Here is an 18687-nt window from a genome sequence, read left to right on the forward strand (position 1 = left end):
ACTGCCCTCCTGTACCATCAATGCCACTGTTACCCAAAATGAGAAATGCAATTTGGATGAGTCAGGGAGTCTGCCCTGACTCAGACTAACTAATGTAGGAGTGTCTCAGGGTCATGCATATTTCTATTAATAGGGTCAAACTTGAGCAGGGAGCTCTGGTTTGATTTACCTATATTTAGCAGTCACACCAATGCAGCAAACCAGCCAAAATCAACCTGGCTCAATTTTCTTTGAATTTGTGATAAAACAAAATAAAACACAGTCATTATCTAAAGGTAATGAAACATGTTCATTTTATTCTGTGCTCAGCCAACACACTAATTTTTATGTCATGTTCTGCTGTTGCAGTAAAAAGTGTTGAAACTGAGCTATTTTTGTGTTTCATACACATCTTTTTTTCTTCACACAAATGAAACCACAAATATCTCTCTTGTATTCTGGTCCTTTCAAAGTGTATGTGCAAGGACACTGGGAGAAGCTCTATCATTTCTCCTTCCTACCCTCTCAGTAGACTCTTGGTACAAGGACAAGTGAAGAAAATGATTCTTACTGTTAAGAATGATTTGTGGGCAGATATTCTTACTGTATCTTTTGTAATACCAAGGTTTATTAGTCTTGGGTCTAGCAGAGTAATTCCGTATTAGAAAATCTTGGTGGTGCAAGGTTTAGAATGTGTTTATTTTCTGGCTTCCAGGAAGGCAAATTGTCTTTAAATACAGTAAGTGAGAAAAAAAATTAGCAGGAAATTGTATAGACTATCCAGGCAGCTGGGGAAACTGTGTAGGAGAGTAGAAAATATCTATAGCAGACTGTATGGTGGGAAAACCCTGTATCTCAAGTCTCCTATCTCTGGAATGGCTCAGTAAGAATCTCTCCTCAGCCAGTATGAGCTCACATTGCTCTATTGACCTTTTTGAGGTTCAATTGATTTACCCTAGCTTGAAACCTGACCTTTTGTGTGCAGATAGCAAGGTGGCATAGAACTTCTGTGTCCAGATAGCAAGGTGGGAGAGAGCAGAGCAACACTTCTAATCTCCACCAAGGCTTCTGAAGCAGATAAAAACCAGAGCCCCTGCTTTGCATTCTGTAACACTTTAGCAGAACCAACAGGATGTGAAGCTGCTCTGAACAAGATCAGAACAAGGGTTCCATGTTCCTGTAACCTTAAAAATACAGGTGACACTGATTTGTGTTCTCTTCTGAGCTAAATGTTTGAGATGCAAGCAACCAAACAGAGACGTGGCCCAAGGCACTCAGTCGAGTGGCACTGTCACCACAAAGACAGAAATAAAGATCATATCTGGGCACCAGCCTAAAAAGGTTCTATGGACTGTTAAACCAATTAGGGATCAGATAACATGTTCTCCCAGTCACTGGGATGGAGTCTGTCTGCCTTAGAGTAAAAACATAATTGTGCCATTACTAGAAATGCTCACTGTCAGCTTCATGTCATGTGTGAAACTGAATCCTTTTAATGGCTGTGCGAAGCATTAGACTTAAACCCCCCCAACAACAAGAAGAGAAAACCCCAACAAAAAACTGTAGTTTAAATCCTCCTCTCCTTTTTATTGAGCAATACCAAGAATCAACATAGATCTTGGAGCTCACCCAGAGGAAGTTTGGTAATTGGTTTGAACATTCACAGTGCATCTCTAAAATTTAAACTTGTGGAGGCCAAGACAAATTTATCTTGCCTTATAACTCTGTGTTACATGGCAGCCAGATGTCATGCTCTCAGCCTGTATAACATTTGCAGCAGAAATTGTCTTTGCAGCATGGCAAACGACCTTTCTGCGTTTTGTTGTTTGTTTTGTTTTTTTTTTTCACTGCTAGGGCTTCACCTCCAGCCATTATTAGATTACTAGGCAGAGAACATGACACGAAGCTCAAGCTGCTGTGAGAAAATAGAATTTTATATATTCACACATGCACCAGCTCTGAAGAATTGATACTGTTCATGTGTTTATTTGGTGTAGATATGATCAACCTTCAGGCTGCACTACAGCAGTAAGAGCATCCCTGCACAAGATCACAGGGCCCCCTAAGATCTTCCTTGCTGATATGATTCTGTAATTTCCTCTTCCTGTGCATCCTTCAGTCTCTTACTTGCAGCAGGAAGACTTAAAAAAAAAAAAAAAAAGAGAGAAAAAGAAAATATGCTATTGTTGTATTTCTAGTCAACAATATCCTTGGAAAAGCAGCATTGGCTGTTCCACTGAAAAAGTTGCTACAAGATGATGTCATCTGGCAGTAGGGACCAAAACAAGACAGGATATTGCAGCAGCTAAAAATGACAATCTGCAATGCACCACTATTTAGGTTTCATGGTCCTACAAAGGAGTTTGGGAAAAGAGATGCAGCTAAACACTGCTGGAGTTCTGGCTGCTTGCAGGGTGCACTGTGCCTGTATTAAACACATAATTTGGTGTAAGAGAGGTTAAAAAATATTACACCTGAACAGAAGCAGACTGTTATATTTTCTCCAAAATTACTTCTCTGCTTAATGCAGTGTTGCAATCCAAATGCATGTGGTTTCTAAATCACCTTTTCTTTCTTTTTGAATCATGCTACTTTCTCTTAAACCCTTGGGAAACACTGATGGAAGATGTGCTTGTGAAACTGTTTAGCAAAATGTTAATTTGAGATTTGCTTTCTAGGAGTCTGGTGTCATCACTCCAGAGTCAGAAGCTCAGACTTTTGCAGGAAAGGCTGTTTGGGTGTGGAAGGCACCTAAGTACTAAGGGCAGATCACAGAAGGGCTTACTGGGTCATTTGTAAGCTGTGCAAAAATTTGTATGCAGGTTGTTTTTTTTCTTGGAGAGTTGGCTGCTGAATAGCAACCCCACTGGGCTTTGAAATGTGTGATCACCTCTCCAAGAAGGCTGTGAACAGCAAGAGAGGATCCACAGGGACAGAAGGCAGTATTTAATCCTCCTGCTAGAAGGCAAACACCAGGGCACACAGTGCACAGGCAAGGCAGATGATGTTGTGGCTGAGGAGGGCAAAGCACACCAAAATTACACAAATATGTATAGATCAGGAATTGAATTATCAGAATTGTTATGGCTGTCTTAGACTTTTGATACAGTAAATATTATAATAGCTGTAATTTCCCATTTTATTCCCTTTTTTCTTGACAAGTGTTTTATGACACAAACAGCCAGAATACTTAAAAGTCTGATGAATGATTTCCAAAGACCCAGTGTCCTGGATGATTGCTGCCCTTGTGAGCAGGATCACTGAAACTCCCTGTGCAGGCAGCCAGTAAATCAGCAGATCCGTGTGTAAGCATTAAAATGGTTCCCAAAACAGAGAGAAATTAACTGCCACAGGCTTTTATTTTTCTTTTTTTCTGTGCAAAATGGGAAAATCAAAGCAGCAACTCAAATGAATGGAATGTTTACACAGTCCATAACGTTAGACTTATGGATTACAGAGTGAGCCATGTTACCTGCTCAGGGAAGATCCGTTCTATTATTTTTAAAAGCAATGTAGAATACCCAAGTGTCCTGGTGAATGATTATTTTGGGCTAGATAACTGTATCCTTCTCACATAATTCTCAGCTTCTTTGATCCAAATTTTAGCTCAGTTCTGCCTTTCTTTTGTCTGGTTTGGATGTGTGGATACTTGGATTTTATCTGATATGCCTCCCCTTCAGCAATCTTCTTCTGCTTTCCTTTTATGTTTGCTTCTTAATAACTCTGGTGTCTTTTACCTTGGATGTAGCTAAACAATATTGAGTGTTATGTATTGGAAAGTTGGTGGTGCTCTGTCGTAGACATCCTTTTCACTAAAATCCTTTCTTTAGGATTTTTTCCTTCTGGGAAGCTGAGGCCCCAGAAACAAGATGTAAACAATAGGTTATCTGCTTCTGTGGAATGCAACAGGTCAGTTCTGGATTGGCCCAGATTGAGTGTTTGGAAATAATGGCCAATCCGGAACTGAGCTCTCTCGGACACAGTCCGAGAGAGCAAGGTTTGTTGATCATTCTTTACTTTCTATTCTTAGGTAGCTAGCAGCTTCTGGAAACTCTCTTTTTCTTTTTCTTTTTAGTATAGTTATAATAGATGTATATATCATAACATAATAAATCAAGCCTTCTGATCATGGAGCCCATCTCGTCTCTTCCTTCACCCCGAAAACCTTGTGTCCAACCGACGACAGTGCTCAAGAACTGCTTAGACCTCATCCAAGCTGAATTTTAAATAGATTTAAATACTGGTAATTGGAAAGCCAAGTAATGAAGTCTTTCTAGAATGTAACATTTCAGATGAACATAACCCTTTTCTTTTTATTATTTTTTAAAGCAAAATATTTCATTCCATTCAACACTGAACAGTATTTTCTCTGAAGTTTTGAAATTGAACCGGACATTGATTATTTTTTCCACAGAAAAACAACCTTTGATACTGTGGTTTGAATGTTTTTGCCATTTGATTACTAGGAACAGATTTTTATTGACTTCACATAGTAAATTGCTCATATAGGTGCTGCTTTTTCCGTTACACATGCTGGGGTTATGAAAGATAGTGTGACCTGGGATAGAGCAGAGTCTGGTCTACAGCAGTCCCTGTGAGTTATGCAATGTATGCACCATCTCGGTCTTTGCTTTTACAGATTATAATATTACACATTTCACTGCAGGGTCTGAAAGGCTTTTCATTGTTGGTGTAATAATACATTTTTTTATGTAGTGCTCTGGTGTTTTGTCCACACAGCTTGTGTTGCTCTCCATTCTGTTGTGCTGTTGAGGTGTTTTTGGCAATGTTTATCTCTGTTGTTTGTGTCTATGGACTGACTGCTATTTCTATTTGTAGTATCTAAACTGGCTTAATTTGCAATGTCTTTTGTTTGCAGCAGTCCTGAGTGTGAAAACGCTTTTGTGTTTGCTTTTTGGAGAAGGGTGTGGTCTGTGCAGTCCATCCTCAAACTGCCACTGAAGGCAGAGAGGGCAGTGCAGGGACAAACCCCATACACCAGGCACTGCTGATCTAACAAGTTTTGGGAGGAAGGATTGGTTGCCCAGAAGGGCTGTGGTGTCCCCATCCCTAGAAGTGTTCCAGGCCAGGTAGGATGGGGCTTGGAGCAGCCTGGGCTAGTGAGAGGTGCCAGAGGGATTGGAACAAGGTGATCTATCCAAGGCCCCTTCCAACCCCAAACCATTCCATGATTCCATAAGCCCATGAGCTGGGATCCAGATCTCTGCCCATGCCACTGACTTCCCCAATTACTCCTTGTTTTGTTTTCTCCTAACTCCATTGTTCTCTACTTCCAGCTACCATAGTGATTCAAAGAGGGAACATAGAGGGTGATCCCTCTGAGTGTTTGGTTGTCTGATGATGATAATGCCATCAGAAAAGGTGAAGAAAATGAGTTTAAATTCAGGGTTAAGGTGGAGTTGAACTCACAGTGCCTTGACAAGTGTTTGTAATAGGAAAGGCAGCAGTACCGTCTCTCCTGATCACCCTTGAAAAAGGATGGACTTTCTCAGCCTTCTGTCTGCCTTTAAAACCAGATTCAAAGCTCTACATCCAAAATGAATGATGATGATAAATTTTAGAAAGAGATTAAAATTGAGGTTCATCCTTGTACTTATTGTGTCCTGCTACCTGACTGTCAGCTGCACTTCACTTGGTGCACAGGCTTTCTGTATCTCACCTTCTGGAAGTGCCTGCTTGTCCCTCTTGCCTCTGTAAGAAACTTCTGATTCTTTTTCTGTCTCTCACTTCAGTAAAATGCAAAGGGAAAGTCCCTAATGGGTGATATCCCTCTTCTTACCCCTTCCTCTGAGATGTATCCCCTAAAATGTTTATTTTGTGTTCTTGCTTCTCCATTGCCCAAGACACGAGTGGCTTATTAAGGAGATGAAAATAGATACAGGCTCTTGGAAATTCCTATTGTTCTTCAGAGAGACAACTCTAATGTCCAGCAGAGCAGTGCCTGGGACCCATCTGTCAAGATAACAGCTGCTACTTTTTCCATAGTTCATTTATAAGATCACTGAGATCAAAACTTGGAGATGGAAAAGACCTATTTTTATGAACAAACTGTGCTGTTAATAGCTCCTTTCCACTGTGGCTCGGAAGATGCTTTAAAGGCTTACTGAATGAAGCCTTTCAGGATATCCAAGGCAAAGTGCATTAGTTAACAATATTATTGCTGGAAATGCTATTGGCTGGCTGACCTTGGTGAAACTACAATGCTTGTTTCACAGGGAATAAAATGAAGGTGAGTTATACTGACACAGCTGTCTGGTGACACAACCTATTCTTTTTGACATGCAGCTTTTTGTTGCGATCACAAATATACACGATTCCATATTCTTGCAGGATTCTGCTCTGGAGAATGGTCCCAAGTGTATGATTCAATGTAGATTTAAATTACTGAGATCCAGGTCTCAAGCTGTTACATATATTTTTGTACTTTCATTAATATCAGGGGAATTGTGCCAGTTCACGCCAAAGAGAATCTGCAACATCAGGAATGATGAGCAAAAATAGGAAACAAATGTTGCAAAAAAATAATCTCACAGTAATATGATTTCAGAACAAACTCAAAGTTTACAGGCAGAGTGATATTTATGACACTGACAGTGTCTGCCTTGGAGCACATAAAACACTGTTTACATTGAAAACAATATTGCAAAAATACTCTTTTTTTGGTGAAAGCGGGTGCATTCCTAGTAGGTGGGAAGGGCAAACTGTACATCCATGAAAAGATTTTTCCCTTTGATGAGGTATCTCATCTACCTTTTAAAATGAAGGTGTAGAAAAGTAAAATAAGACATTTCTCTAGTGGAGTCCTGCAGCAAACAGCAGAACTTCTGCTCAGCAAATGCTGGGTTTCTCTGATGTTAGTGGTAGGCTGAACTTCTGACAATACAGTAAGGGTTTCCCAACACATAACTTGTTAATGAACCCTTCTCAGAGTTTATTCAAAGTCTAGAAGGGGCTCTTATCTTCTGTTATTCCTGCAGCAGGGTTGCTGAGTGTATTGGTGCACTGTAAGTGACTGCGTAGAACTGTGGTCACCGAATCTAAGGTACCTCAGGCAACAAAATCCACTGGAAGGCATTTGGTGCACAAATCAGAGCCACCTTGGTTTTAAGCTGCATTTTTTCACTAATCTTGACTGTCATAAAGTAATTTTGAGTGGAATTAAGCTTGGCTGTCTTTAGCTACCTAGAAGTCTACAACCTCTCCATGTCAGTGAGGAGAGCACAGCATCAAGATGCCTTTTCCATCCCAGCAAGGGACTCATCCCTTGAGTGAACCAGCAGTGTGTTCCACCTGATCACCCTGGAAACTCTGTGTGTTATGCTGGAGTGAGGCCTCACAGTGGCCTCAAATTGGTGTCAGTGAAGTAATGTCTCATTTTTCTGCATGGAATCGGAGGCAGGAGGAGATGACTCCCCAGGAATTCTCCAAACACTTGTGAAGGGAGGGGCTATTGCATAATGCCAGGCGGGAAGGTTACACCACATCTCTAAAATAAGATATTACAGGGATGTCTGACCAGTCTAGATCAAAAAGTTGGACACCCTGGATGAAAAGCATTGGAGTTCTGCATTATGTATGTTTTATGTACGTATGAGATCATGGTGGAACAGCAGTGTCTGCCTCTGACTTACTTAGAGTATACGTAATCCTTGCATATTGACTGTGGCTGGCTGACATACTGGCTCAGTAAACACCCATTTTTATAAACTATTTACTTCTCTGGTTGTGTCCTGTGTGTTTCTCTCTTTTTCCAATAATGTTTTTCCTTTTCTCCATCTTATTTAAGAGCAGAGTAGCAGCTGAGTCCTTTGCATGATGTTGGACGATTGCTGTGTTTGTCAAGATGAGTCTCAGTAAAACACTCCCCTGTCAAGGAGCTGTAGCCATGCTGAGCATTAAGAAAGTGGGATGTGATAAGGAACCAAGTAAAGAAGGACTTATGGGAGAGAAAGAGCATTCATTCACCAGGGATGTGGGGAGAAATGTTGTTTTCTGGTTCCAAATGCCCTAAAAGCCAACATACCATCTTGGTGTTAAGTGGTAACACATAAATAATATACTTTTTCATGTTCAAATTTATTGTCTTTGGGCATGCCCAGAGAAACTGTGGATTCCCGATCTGTGGAAGTGTTTAAGACCAGGCTGGATGGGGCCCTTAGCAGCTGCATCTAGTGCAAGGTGTCCCTGCCCATGGCAGGGGGTTGGAATGAGATGATCTTTAATGTTCCTTGCAACCCTGACCATACTGTGATTCTCTCCATAGCCCCTTAATTCAATGCCCTGGTAGAGATGGGTGAAACTGCCACTAGGCTGTTGCTAGCTTAAGCCAAGGGAATCAGAAGTGTTGCACTTAAATGAAGATTCTAGCAGAAAATTTTATTCAGAATGGAACATACTACAAGGCTGGACAGCTGAAAACCAAAAAAATGCCCAGTCTGAGAACAGCTTGTCATTAAAGCACACCTAGCTGCTGGTAAGATTGTCATGTTGGGCTGGAAGGTGTTTCTTCTGGCAGTTTCTTCCCTGGAGCAGAAGAGAAATTAAGAACCTGTGCTTTTACCCCAAGTCCCCTCTCATGTGATCTCAGAGCCATGCTCAGAACTTTCACAAGAAACCTCTGAAGATGCTTTTCTGGTGTTTTTCCATGCTCCCTGCCCCCAGATCTGTGTTGAGAACTCTGGAGTTCCACCTTGGGCCCTTCTGGTGTGATACCCTGAGACAGTGGCTGACACACTCATACCTGTTTCAGTGTGGTTTACCTCTACACAAGTGTGCAACTTCCCAGGGGGAGGTCACCTGCACAGCTGTGTATGTGCCACAGGCTAAAATGTCAAATCCACACCCCCACAACACAGACAACCATGAAACAAAAAGGGAGGAGGGAAGGAAATACATGTGCCATAGGATGAGACTGAGAATGAAACCAAGATGAAAAAAAAAAAGAGATTATTTTATTGCTCTGTTTTCATGGTGCTCTAGGTGCTCAGAATTCTTTGGGCAAGCTCTGCTGCTTGTGTTTGTGTGGGAAATCTTGTAGACTCTCTTCTTTGTGTTACAGCCATGCTTGGACTGTTCTTTGTACTTCTGGGCTGCTACCAGAGGATAGGGATAGACAGACCCAGACCAGTGAGGAACATTTCCTCTCCCTGCAGAGCGTGTGTAACAGGACATGGTGTTTGGGGATAGAGAAACAAGAGATCCAAAGTATTTCTCTATTAATATATTCTGTCTAAAATGCTGCTTTAGACATTTATCGTCCCCCTCAGTAGCATTCCCACACTGACCTGATTCTGCCATGCTTATTCAAATGAAATTTGCCTTGTGCTGCAGTACATGTATATTTTACAGCTGAACTTTGTAACAGTAACAGACTCAAACTCTAAAATAAAATTACTTTCTTAAGGTGATGGGATACCAGAGGAATTGTTTTCTCTTTACAGCTTATGTAGAATATGCTTGCTGAGCCCCAAATCTCCCTTGAAGGTAAATCTACTTTTCCTTCTTTTAAAAGTATGCAAATCCCTAAAGCCACTAGGACAGAATAACGCCTTTCAGCAGAGTGAACTGGACAATTGCAGGTAATTTTCCTGGCTGTGAAGTTGAGCTAAGTGCAAGGTTCTTTCATTTTGCCTTGTGGTTGTGCAGCAGTGATTTGTAGCCCACGGTGATGCATTATTGAGGAGTTGTCTGTTGTGTCTTCATTGCACGCTGTCAGCTGCATAATAAATAATTGATTGTGCTGCTCTTACTCCACATTAAAGATATATGAGTATCTAATACAGGAAGAAAATGAAGTAGCAAGGCTGCCTGTGTTCAAAAGATGAAGCATTACTGAAGTGTGCTGCAGTAGCAGGAGCTGGGAAGTGCCCACCACCACTGCTATCTGTTTCCCACTTCTCCACTTTGAGTCGGTTTGTCATGGCAACAAATGGCACATTCAAGTCCTTGCCTTTCTAGACAAAATGCAATCATTGTGGTAAAGGGCTGATATGTTGCAGAGTTGTGCTTATCCCCTTCCCCCTTTTTTTCAACTATTATCCCTCTAGACTGAAAATTCCCTTAAAGTATTAATAATTTTTTCTTAAGTGGCTGCAAACTGTCAGGAAAATGCAGTCCAAGACAGTAAATCCTTTTTTCCACATAAGACTTTGTTCATATTAAGCAGAGAAAATGTTAGCAGGATAAAACTGAGTGTTTGCAGTGGTACTAAACCTCTATTGTTGAGCCTTTCCCTGGAAAAGTGAGGCTTCCTTTGCAGTTCAGTTGCCAAAGTCCCCAGACAGGACACAGTGAGGTGGCCCCTATTCCAACACAGTGAAGAGAACAAAAGCATCTTCCAGCTCACATTCAACACTCTTTGTTTCCATTACAATAGCCATCAGTAAAAATTAATGAGACAACAAATTTGTCCAAAAGAGTTTGCTTTGGAAGTCCAAGCAAGGGAATCAGAGGTGTGTGCTGCTCATTGTGTTGTGGCAGGAGCAGGCTCAGGGCCAGGTTACTGGCAGCTGTTGTTACAACAGAAATGTGGAAAACAGTGAGTTGAATTTTGAGATAATAATGACATTAGGATGGAAGAAGTGTGAGATGTCTGAGTGATGCACATCTGGATTCTGATGGAATGTATTGGAGAGCTGAGTTAGGTCCTGGGAAGAAGAAACACAAGGCACTGACAGTATTTGCCTAGAAAACTGCTCAGATCTCTGCATTTAACACCAAGACATAGGGGAATTGGTTTTGTTCCTGAGGGAACCACACTTTTTTCAGGTGTGTTAGCTTGAGACTCAGCCACAAGCTAAGGTGGGAACACCACTGAATGCAGGGAGTGCTTTGCCAGTACTTCAGAACTGAATCCTGAAGACAACTGATCTATTTTAATGTAAAATGCAAGTAACACCACAGTGGAGTTCTGCTGGTGTGGATCAACCTGGGATGTGATTTATGACTTTATGGATGTGTTTCTCCCACCACAACTTCAGGGATTGTGCTGAACTGTGCCTTCGTCTGTACATTGGGAAGGCATCAATGTTGACACAAGGACTTTTGTGCAGTTACTAGAACCTTTCTGATGATATATTTTCCAGGCTAAAACTGGATATTAGTAATAGTTGCTTGTTGTAAATGGGGGGAAGATCAGAATTTCCAGCCTTTGTGATATTCTCCTGACAGAATATGGATATATTTTGGCATAGAAACAATATATTTTATGAGGGAAAAAAGAGACACTTGAGATAAAAAAATTCTTAACCCACAGCAACATTAACTCCTCAGAAAGTCCTAGGAACCAAACTGAAAGATTATGTTCCTAACAGCACAAGTTGATTACAGGGCATAATTGGAAAGGTGATGGCATTGAGTGGCATCAGAATATAGTCCCTGTCCTCAAGAGCCTCTGGTCTACATAAAATGAAATGGGATAGTGTCCTAGAAACTGCTGAATATCTGCCCCTCTTTCTGCTGCCAAAAAGTGCTCAGGAAGTAGCTGTCTTCAAGCATATGTAGGTAATTACTGTTTGAAAAAATATAGGAATGGAATACTTCCTAGATGGATGATGCTGTTTTTTGAAAGTCACCTATTTAATTCAGTTTATCTCCTTATACTTGTGAGGTAAGTGAATCCCATTGTACAGGATAAAAAGAGAGCAACTAGTGAAATCAAGAGATTTGTCCTGGATTAGGATCTTCATCCTCTGATTCTCAGAATTTATCAACACTGTAGAGACAAATGATTCAGTAAACACTGGAGTCAGTGAAGCCTGGGGTTCAATTTTGCCTGTTTCATTTAGGGGTGGATGGCTGAGTTCATACAGCCTCTCTAGGGCCCTATAAAAACCTGGCAGTCTAGCATTTGGTTTAAGGTACCTTACCTTTTTTAAGATAGTTGGCTGAGAATGATAAACAGTTCCAGAAGGTTATTTCAGCCCTAACATCTAAATCTAGGTGGGATGAATCATTCTTGCGGATACCCCTCTTTCTCCATTAACCAAGGAGTAGCCTAGGTGCCAGGTTGAAACCCAGTTTGTACCTTTGAAGTGGATAACCTTAGCAGTAGAATTTACACATTCATTTTCCAGGTTCAGGCACAGAAGCTTGACAGTCTGTCTGTGGATGGCCTCCAGTGTTCTCTCTCCATCCATCCTTTGTGTGGATAACAGTTGGGGGCCATGGTTTGGGGCAGGATTTTGTTGGGACAATAGGTGTATTAGGTGTCTAACAGCTGGAATGGCTCCATGGATTTGTGCTGTGTGATTGCTTATATTCCCAGCTGAATTGTTCTCAGATGAAAGAAAAAGAAACTTAGTCTGTGCTCCAGTCTTTCCATTCCTGACCTCAATATTAGAGTTTGTCTGATAACAAAGACTGAGCCTTTCTCTTGGTAGAAACTCTTACAGGCTCTTCTTTCTACACAGATTTTTTTCATTGCATGCATTGGATCTTAATGTTGGTATGATCCCTATTCCTCTGCCAAATGGGGTTGAAATTGGCTCAAAGAATCTCCCATTATTAGGCAAGTGCAGACAGTCTCATTTCATTAGCCCTCTCCCCTTAGGAAACAGACTTCAGTGATGGGATCTTAGCTAAAGTAGTGCAGTGTTAAAAAGCAGCGCAGACACAGCTGCAGGCACACCTGTGTTTTAATAAGAAGTAATAACTTGTGTTGAACCTCTCCTGAAGTTGTGTTTTCACTGCCAGTTTAGCCCAAATGGCATTGTAGTCCTGGCAGTTTGGATGGATCTGTGGTCGTGTTCCTTAACGAAATGATCCAGCTGCTCTTTAATCTGCAGCTTCAATGAGCTGAACATCAGAGATTCAGTAGGACCCATGATCTGAAATGTCTCCTTTTCTACACCCTTTTAATTTTGAAAGCCTGGTTTTCAATTAGGATGCCTTGTAGATCAGAATGTTTTCAAATCTGTGCCACATTCTGATAATCAAGTTTGTGCAATTAATTATTTTAATACAATGATTGTTCCCTTTCAGAACCCTAAGGGTTTTTTTACATGTAGCCTTCCTTATACGCATCTAGATGTCCTTGCTCAGTCAAAACTCTTATTGATTGTTCTGACTTGCAAAACAAACAATGTTGTTGCTGAGTTCCAAATTGTGGGGTTTTTTTCTCCTTGCTGTTAGCTAGATAAATAAAGATGTAGGCTGAAGATGGGCATCCATCCTTGTTGAAGAATATTGACTAAATCAATTTTTTCACCAAAAAAAAATCAATTGGTGCATTAGCAAGAGAGAAAATAAAGCATTGTGCTGTTTTAGCTCCCAGGAGCCTGCAGAGCTAACTCTAGCTCTCAGAATCAGAGATAAAAAAGATCTAAAGTTCTCATCTAAATCTGCATCGGAACTTCTTCAGGGCGCATGGAGCCTCTGACTCATTTCCAGACTGGATGTGCATTTAAAGGGCACTCACATAAAAACTGACCCTCCTGCCAGAGCTTCAGGGAATACAGACACATTTGACTCTGTATTCCAGTTTCTTCCAAAAGCAGTAAGGTGATGGCAGAGGAAGTTACATTTGTGAATACCTAACCTCATGAATTTTCAGTTGTTGCTGAAAATAGGATGTTGCTGTAAATATAGAAAAGCCTGATTTCTTCTACAAGGCCTAACACATCTTCTCTGGGCATTTTCTAGTGAAATGAATTAGTTTTTAAATGGTGTATCAAACTAGCAAACTTATAGGAAGATGGAAATGTTACTTTAAATGGGAAACATTGTCCAGGAGCTGTTGTCAGAATCTCTGAAGATTTAATTCTGATTCTGTCGCTGGTTTGATGTGGGGTGTTTTGTAAACCATCAGAGCTTTAAGCTAAGAGTTTTAATAGGATTTAGTTACAAAGTGAAATGAATGCATAATAAAGTGTTGTGGAACTTTGCGTCTGGATCTGAACTTTCAGATTGAGGCTATTTTATAATAAATATCTTCTTTACCTCCTTGGGCTAATGTGAAGAGTAATTAATGTTTGCATACTGCTTTGAACATGCAAGCTGTAATGATAATACTAAGTTTTAATATTAAAACTATTAAATACTGGAATTCTGTAGTAGTCTCCTTCCATTTCATAGAATCATAAGGTTTTATGATGTGTTTAAAAATAAAAGTGCTCTGAGGAAGGACTGTCACTTAAATTTAAGATCAAATACTTCAAAAAGGATTATATTATATGCCTGAGAGTTCCCCCTGAGCTGCTTCTCCCTGCCCGCCCTCCCTCAGTAGAGGCTGAATTTCTATATTATAAATGAATCCATCTTAGTCTGTAGCTTGTTCAGGAGCTGCTGTGGCTTCCCAGCCTGCCTGGAGTGGTTTGTGGCTATCCCTGAGCTGATACATTGCACAGTATATGGGAATTTCCTCCTGTATTGATGAGGCCACTCCTTGAGTTCCATGTCCAGTTCTGGCCCCTCAATTCAGGAAGGACATTGAGGGGCTGGAGTGAGTCCAGAGAAGGGCAGTGGAGCTGGGGAGGGGTCTTGAGGGTAAATCCTGTGAGGAGTGGCTGAGGGAGCTGGGAGTGCTCAGTCTGGTGAAAGGGAGGCTCAGCAGGAGCTCATCACTCTGTACAACTCCCTGACAGGAGGGTGCAGCCAGTGGGGGTCAGGCTCTGCTCCCGGGGAACAGGAGACAGAACAAGAGAAAATGGCCTCAAACTGTGCCAGGAGAAATTGTTTCACAGAAAGGGTGATTAGACATTGGAATGAGCTGCCCAGGGAGGTGGTGGAGTCACCTGGATGTGGTACTCAGTGCCATGTTCTGTTTGACAAGGTTGCATTGAGTCAAAGTTGGACTCAGTGATCTCAGAGGTCTTGTCCAACCTCACTGATTCTGTGGTTCTGTGATTCTATGTACTTGCATGAGAGCACACACACAGCACTTCGTTATTTTCCTGTGAAAAACTAAAGGATTATGTCAGGCACTAATGGTAATGGTTATGAAACATTCCTTATGGGCAAGTTCCTCCACAGTTTTCTTTCTAAAGCCTTGAGCACATGCACCGGTGTGTCTGAAAGACCAATCTGGACAAATGTTGGACTTGGCTAATGGCTAATGTGCCTTAATATGGCATTTGATTTTAATATTGATATAAAATATCTGGACAGAGAACCCCACTGGAATAATCAAACACTGTGTGCTCATAACTGCAAGTCAAGAATTCCATTGCCACTGATTTAACTACGAATGAATTTGGAGACATCTGTGTCTGAGCTGTTGTTTGGACTGTCCTTTATTCATTGCACAGAAACAGGCACTGCTGGGATGTGATTCATTGTGTCCTAATGTACATCCCTAGATTTGGTTAGATGAATTGCTCCCTGAAAGTGCATTTTTCTCTGACTTGATTATCTATTTTCTCTGAGTAATTAGCTCAGAAGTAGCTGGCTACATCTTAGAAGCCTAAAAGTTGGCAAAATGAATCCTACCCTTTTAGTCTCTGTTTTTCATTCTGGCACATCTCTTTATATTTACCTTTGATTCATAGTACAGACTTTTTAAGCAAGCAAAATATGCCTCTTTGTTATTGGACAATAATTGATGGTTTTTGCTGGAAAATAAAATTTGTGCATCAAGCTGTTCTGTTAATATAACTGCTTTAATGGAAAGAAGCTAGTAAGACTGTATATTTGATACTGAATCTCAAAGACCCTTTTTCTCAGCATTTTCTTTCAAAGCTGGACTTGTTAATGTTCTTTGCAACCAAAGTCTTTCTCAGATTAATTAACTTCTCTTTGTGCACCCCCTTGCATAGAAGAGTCATGGTGTATGCCCACAACACTGGCTCTACAGCACTACAAAGAAAAGATTGATTCTAATATATAAATATCAGCCTAACCTTGTAATATCCAGAGTAAAGCATTTTAAGTACCAGGTACTTCTAAATTGAAAGGTACTGTAATCAGCCACAGTTTGAAAAGAGAAGAATAGCTGATCATGTAGTGCTCTGTGAAGGTTTGTCCATTTGCTGAGGAATCTGGGCATGTGTTCAAAACCCATGGATTGAAGCAGTGCCCATGGAAAGGAACAAGTCATGTCTGCTGTGACTGTCTCTGAATGAAAACATGAAAAACAAGAGTAGTAGAACATTTATAAAAATGTCTCTGCTGCTTTCATATTTGTGACTGCAGAGTCTCTTCTGTTCTGTCTGTGTGACAGAGATGCAGTAGTCACGTTGTGTAGAGGTTTCACACACATGGTGTGGGATGGCTCTGTTTGTGTAACACGCGTTATTAGGGGCAGCCCTGGATCAGGCACCTGCCTTGGGATTCTCTCTGCTGCTGCCTCCCACTTGTTCCTTGCCTGCTTTTATCCACTTAGGCAGGGAGTTCCACTGTGCAAACGACAGCTCTTCTGTATGTCTGTGCAATGTTTGGTGCAACATGGGTCATAACCTATTGCATTGAGAACAGTAAAGATAATTTCTATTTTAGAGCCTAAATTACAGGAAGGCAAAGGTAACAATATGCAGTTGCCTCTCCTGCCTTTTGAATGAGGCTTTAAAGTAAAAATGGAAATGAGCAGCTGATGTGACCAAGACATTAATTTTTCCCTCTTTCTCTCTCCTCCAGCACTTAAATTTAGATGTATCTCAGACTGAAACCATGTGTCTTGTTTTGGCAGGGATGCTACAGAATGGAAAGAAGTTTGATTCCTCCAGAGACAGAAACAAGCCTTTCAGGTTCAAGATTGGCAGGCAAGAAGTCATTAAAGGATTTGAAGAAGGTGTTACACAGGTACTAATAAATTGTTCTGGCTGAACCTAGAGCTGGCTGAAGGGTGTGTGAGCTCAGCAGTGTGCAGGGCAGTGGTGACAAGACCAAGTGGAAATCATAGTGAAGGATATGGAGTGCTTTTGTGAAAGTGTGGTGCATTTGAGCACAGTATTTCCTGTAGTTTCCATCCATCCATCCATCCATCCATCCATCCATCCATCCATCCATCCATCCATCCATCCATCCATCCATCCATCCACCCAGGCTCACGAGCCTTTCCTCATGGTATGGATTTGGGAGGGGAGAGGTGAAGTCCCCTCCCCAGGTGCCATGGAAGCCCTGTCCCTCTCCCATGGGCAGCTCCACAAACAGCAGTGGCCTCTAAAAGGTTGAGGTGGCAGCTTTTTATGGAGTGACCTCTGTTCAGCTACTCCATAGAAGCCCACGCTGCCCTTTCTGATGACATCCATGACCCAGCTACAGGTTCTGAGCCTGACTGAATAGGGTACCAAACTGCACTGGCACATTTTTACAACTTCAGACTCCCAGCTACAAAACATTCACTGACCAGCCCTATGCTGAGAGAAAGAAAACTGCCCTCCACTGATTGCAGTTTGAGTACCAGCACAGTAAAAGCCCCAAATTGCAATTCACTGCCAGGTCTTGCTCTTTGTGCGGTGCTGTGAGGGCCCCCCACACATGAGGAGTGTGATCAGGCTGCTCAAGAGCACGAGTGAATGAAATCGGGTGCAAAGTCCTCCTGACTTCCCATTTCAGGATCCAAGAGCTCAGTGTAGGAGGCAACTGTTCAAATACTCTTACAGGAACAACTTTAACAGGAACAAGTTCTTATGCTTGAATAGAGAGAAGGGAAGAATGCAAAACGAGAAAAAATCCTCTGAGGAATGATGCAACCATACTTTTCCAGAGAGGGGTGGAAGAGACAAGGGTTTCCAGCCCTATGGAGAAAGCAGTGGAAGCATTCCCTCCTCTCCAGCCAGAGAAGTCCATTAGAGGAATCCTAGACTGTGAAAAATACCACCTTCCTCTGAAGGATTTGAGTTGCACTGTTTATTATTTGCTTTGCAGAAAGGCCTAAGAGAGCTCAGGACTGCAGAGCTGTAGGAAGCAGAAGCCAGTGCAGATAAAGCAGCATCAACAAGTGCTGGGTGAATCAAGCAATCCCTTCCTTGACTGCTCTCACTCCCCAGCTCTTGTCCCTTAGAAAATTAAGTGGCCGAGAGCCATGCCAGGGACCCGTGTGGCCGCAGGCTGCCCTCCTGCTCCTCCTAGTGGATCACTGACACAAGTCGAGCTCGTGGCTGTCTCCTTCCAGCCCAGGGTTTGAGGGATTTGGGGAGTGTGCTGGACAGAGTCTCTTGGAACAAGGCAGTTCCCTGTGTCTAGCTCACAGATTTCACAAACCATGGTGTAATGACTGTCAGCTGTCAGCAGGGTCTGTCTGCGTTTCTCTGCTCAGCTTCTCAAAGCTCAAGTTTGCCTCATCCCTAAAACCCTAGGCATGACCTACCAGCTGCCTGCTTTGCAGGGACACATCCAAGCACTGGACAGCCAGCCCTATGCAAAATCTCTGTGGGGACCAGGGGAAGCCATCAGCTTGGACATCCTCAGCCCCATGCCATGAGTAGTCCTCCTAGATTGTGGGAAGGTTCATATCCCCATTTTTCTTCTACCCAAAGTAATTGACTCTCTAGCTTTGTATATTTTATAGAGCCTGAAAATATTCTCAACAAGAGCTATCACATAATCTGTAGTCCAGTGATGTGCCCAGCCTTGGGAGAGAGGTCTGAGTTAAAATCACTGCTTCAAATCAGGGAATGTTTCTTGGCCAGTGAATATTCCATCACCAGTGTATGGTGCATGAACAGCAGTTTGAAAATGTTCCAAAGTGCTCAGTTAGAAGATAACTCCACATCTCAGTGAGCAGTTCCCTTCAGAGCCGGCCGGGAATGA

At 41.8% G+C, this 18687-nt stretch overlaps 1 protein-coding gene across 1 annotated transcript in view; it reads left to right on the forward strand.

Moving 5' to 3' along the window:
* The window catches only part of FKBP1B (FKBP prolyl isomerase 1B), a 42949-nt gene that overhangs the window by 23095 nt on the left and 1167 nt on the right, over positions 1-18687 (forward strand). The window contains exon 2 of the mRNA XM_014312082.2: positions 16622-16734. Coding sequence (XP_014167557.1) covers positions 16624-16734 — 111 coding nt within the window. The 5' untranslated portion in view covers positions 16622-16623. The remainder of the gene's footprint in view (positions 1-16621; positions 16735-18687) is intronic.

Source organism: Geospiza fortis, unplaced genomic scaffold (genome assembly GCF_000277835.1).
Source record: "Geospiza fortis unplaced genomic scaffold, GeoFor_1.0 scaffold98, whole genome shotgun sequence".
In the NCBI taxonomy this organism is placed as follows: Eukaryota; Metazoa; Chordata; class Aves; order Passeriformes; family Thraupidae; genus Geospiza; species Geospiza fortis.